The sequence below is a fragment of the Triticum urartu genome, chromosome 7, assembly GCF_003073215.2.
Source record: "Triticum urartu cultivar G1812 chromosome 7, Tu2.1, whole genome shotgun sequence".
NCBI lineage: Eukaryota > Viridiplantae > Streptophyta > Magnoliopsida > Poales > Poaceae > Triticum > Triticum urartu.
The window spans coordinates 138208252-138210440 of record NC_053028.1 but is presented as its reverse complement, the minus strand read 5'-3'; the positions used below and the strand labels follow the sequence as shown (position 1 = coordinate 138210440).

General features: G+C 53.8%; 1 protein-coding gene across 1 annotated transcript; it reads right to left on the bottom strand.

Annotated features, from left to right (window-relative positions):
* Positions 1-279: 279 nt before the first annotated feature.
* On the bottom strand, positions 280-1793 carry LOC125519874 (aspartyl protease family protein At5g10770-like). The gene is made up of 2 exons (XM_048684649.1): positions 1715-1793; positions 280-1544 (listed from the first exon to the last, which is right to left on the bottom strand). The coding sequence occupies exons 1-2, from the start codon at positions 1791-1793 to the stop codon at positions 280-282; spliced, it is 1344 nt and encodes a 447-aa protein (XP_048540606.1).
* Positions 1794-2189: the final 396 nt, after the last annotated feature.

Genomic DNA, 2189 nt, shown 5'->3' with positions numbered 1-2189 from the left:
TAAAATTGGTTCAGAATGTAAGCAAATTAATACATGATTGATTATCACACAAGAAAGGTTGGACGAAAGGGAAGAAAAGTGAAAGATGAAACCTTACATTCTTTTTAAGTAGATAGAACAGATTACAAATGACATCAAGATAGAATTGGACAAAAACGGAAAATACAACGACGGAATGATCGGACACGGGTCACCCACTGTCGAGCAGTCGAGAAGTTAACAGCAAACCGATCTTATTTTTTGGCAAGCTAGCTCCTGATTGAGATATAGCTTGAGGGGTCAGCACGCACCTGCCCGGAATCCGAGTCCACCACCCCTAGCGTCGTACAACATCTCCAACGTTCTCATTTGGACATTGCCGAGGAACCCGACGTAACCATCTGACCCGGACTCGGTGAAGGCCAGACAGCCATCCAACAGAACCCCATTGGGGACATCGAGGTCGACCGTGACGCCGCCGGTGAACGTGAGAGCGACCTTGGGCACGGTAACGTCGCTGTATCCGGTGAAGTTGTAGCATGTGTCGTCGTCGTCGCTCGGGATGAGCGGGTAAGCCGCCATGGCCGCCCGGAACGCGGACCGGAGTTTAGCGTAGGGCGTCGACGGCAGATGTGAGATGATATTGCCGCAGTCCACGATCAGGCCCCCCTCAAACACCTTCCGTGGGATGCGGAGCTGCTTCCCGCCGACGCTGATGCCGGTGAGCTTCACCAGGTAGGAGGTTCCGTCATCCATGAAGTCAGTCATCGGCGTGAATGAGAAGCCCGAGGTGTTGCTGGGAGCGCCAAGGGCTAGGAACCCGGTGCCGCTGCTCACCGGCGGGAGGCAGTAGGAGAAGGAGCCGCCGTAGAGGGCGGAGGTCTGGACCGGGAGCGACTGGGGCGCCCCGCCGAGCCCGAGCAGGCCGTCGGTCTTGTCGTCGGCGCCGCGCTGCTTGTATGCACAGCCGAAATGGAAGTCCTTGACCACTTCGCCGGGGGCCAGCGTGAGCGCCTCGTTGCTGTACACACCCCTGGTCTTTAAACCTCCTCCGTACTCGACTCGATACCCGCACTGGGACTGGGTGCCATTGTCGTTCATGCTGCAGCCATTGCCCAAGTGGTTGGACTGGAGGCTCTTGCAAACGTCGGAGCCGCAGGGGATGGGTGCGTAGGTGGAGGACTTGCGCGGGTCGAACAAAGGATCCTTCTGAGGGTAGCAGTCGGTGGAGTTGCATGGCGCGCATTGCACCCACGACAGGTCGCTGCCGGTGTCCATGAGGAGGACCTGCTCCACGGCCGGCGTGCCCAGGCCCAACGTCACTACGTACTCCTGCGAGTCCACAGAGGTGCCCAGGTGCGCCGGGATGCTCACCTTGCCCTCCATGATGGTTGTGGTGCCCCTCCCTCTCAGTGCTCTGCTCATGATGTAGTCTGCGCGGACACGGCTTCTGTGAAGCGCCTCGGCGAAAGATGATGGCTTGTCGGTGGACGGCGACTTGGCGCAGGGTCCGTGCCTGTGCAACAGCGGCACAACGGCGCCGGCGCGGTCTGGCCGCGGCATCACTAAAAGAAACATCAGAGTGTCATAGGACTGTTCCTAACATGCAGATCGGTTAGCGTCGAAAATTATGCCATGCTCAATTCATGCACGTACGTACCTGTTGATGTGGAGGTGGAGCAGACATCTTGTGTCTGAAATAAGCTGGTTGACACCACAACAAAGCTTTGCTTACCGTTGCCTGCAGCAGAAATGGTGGAAAGGTAGCTGCCAAATACGACCAGGAGGATGCACAAGAACAAGGGAGAAGCCATTGGAAGTTACAGTAGTATACAACGGGCTTGTTTAACCCAGTCTAGCTAGGACGCCCAAATTTATACACCAAGCACACGTACAAGAATCTATGTACCAATGATTATACCAAGGACTGAACAATCACTAAGAATGAAAATGGGCTCGAAGATTATACCAAGGATTGATGGGGTGTAGCCGTACGTGGTTGTCTTAGCACAAAAACAAGGATACTTTCTCTCCTCGAGTTAACCCGCACTCCTTTGTCATGTACGTTCACCGTCCACTTCTTACCTTGTAACTAGATACTAGAGTGCAATTTATTCTTAGAGTCCAACTCAAACATCTAACTTCTAACCACTTAGGGTTTTTTTTGCGAATAATTTTAACCACTTAGGTTAAATCTTCAACTTTTTTAA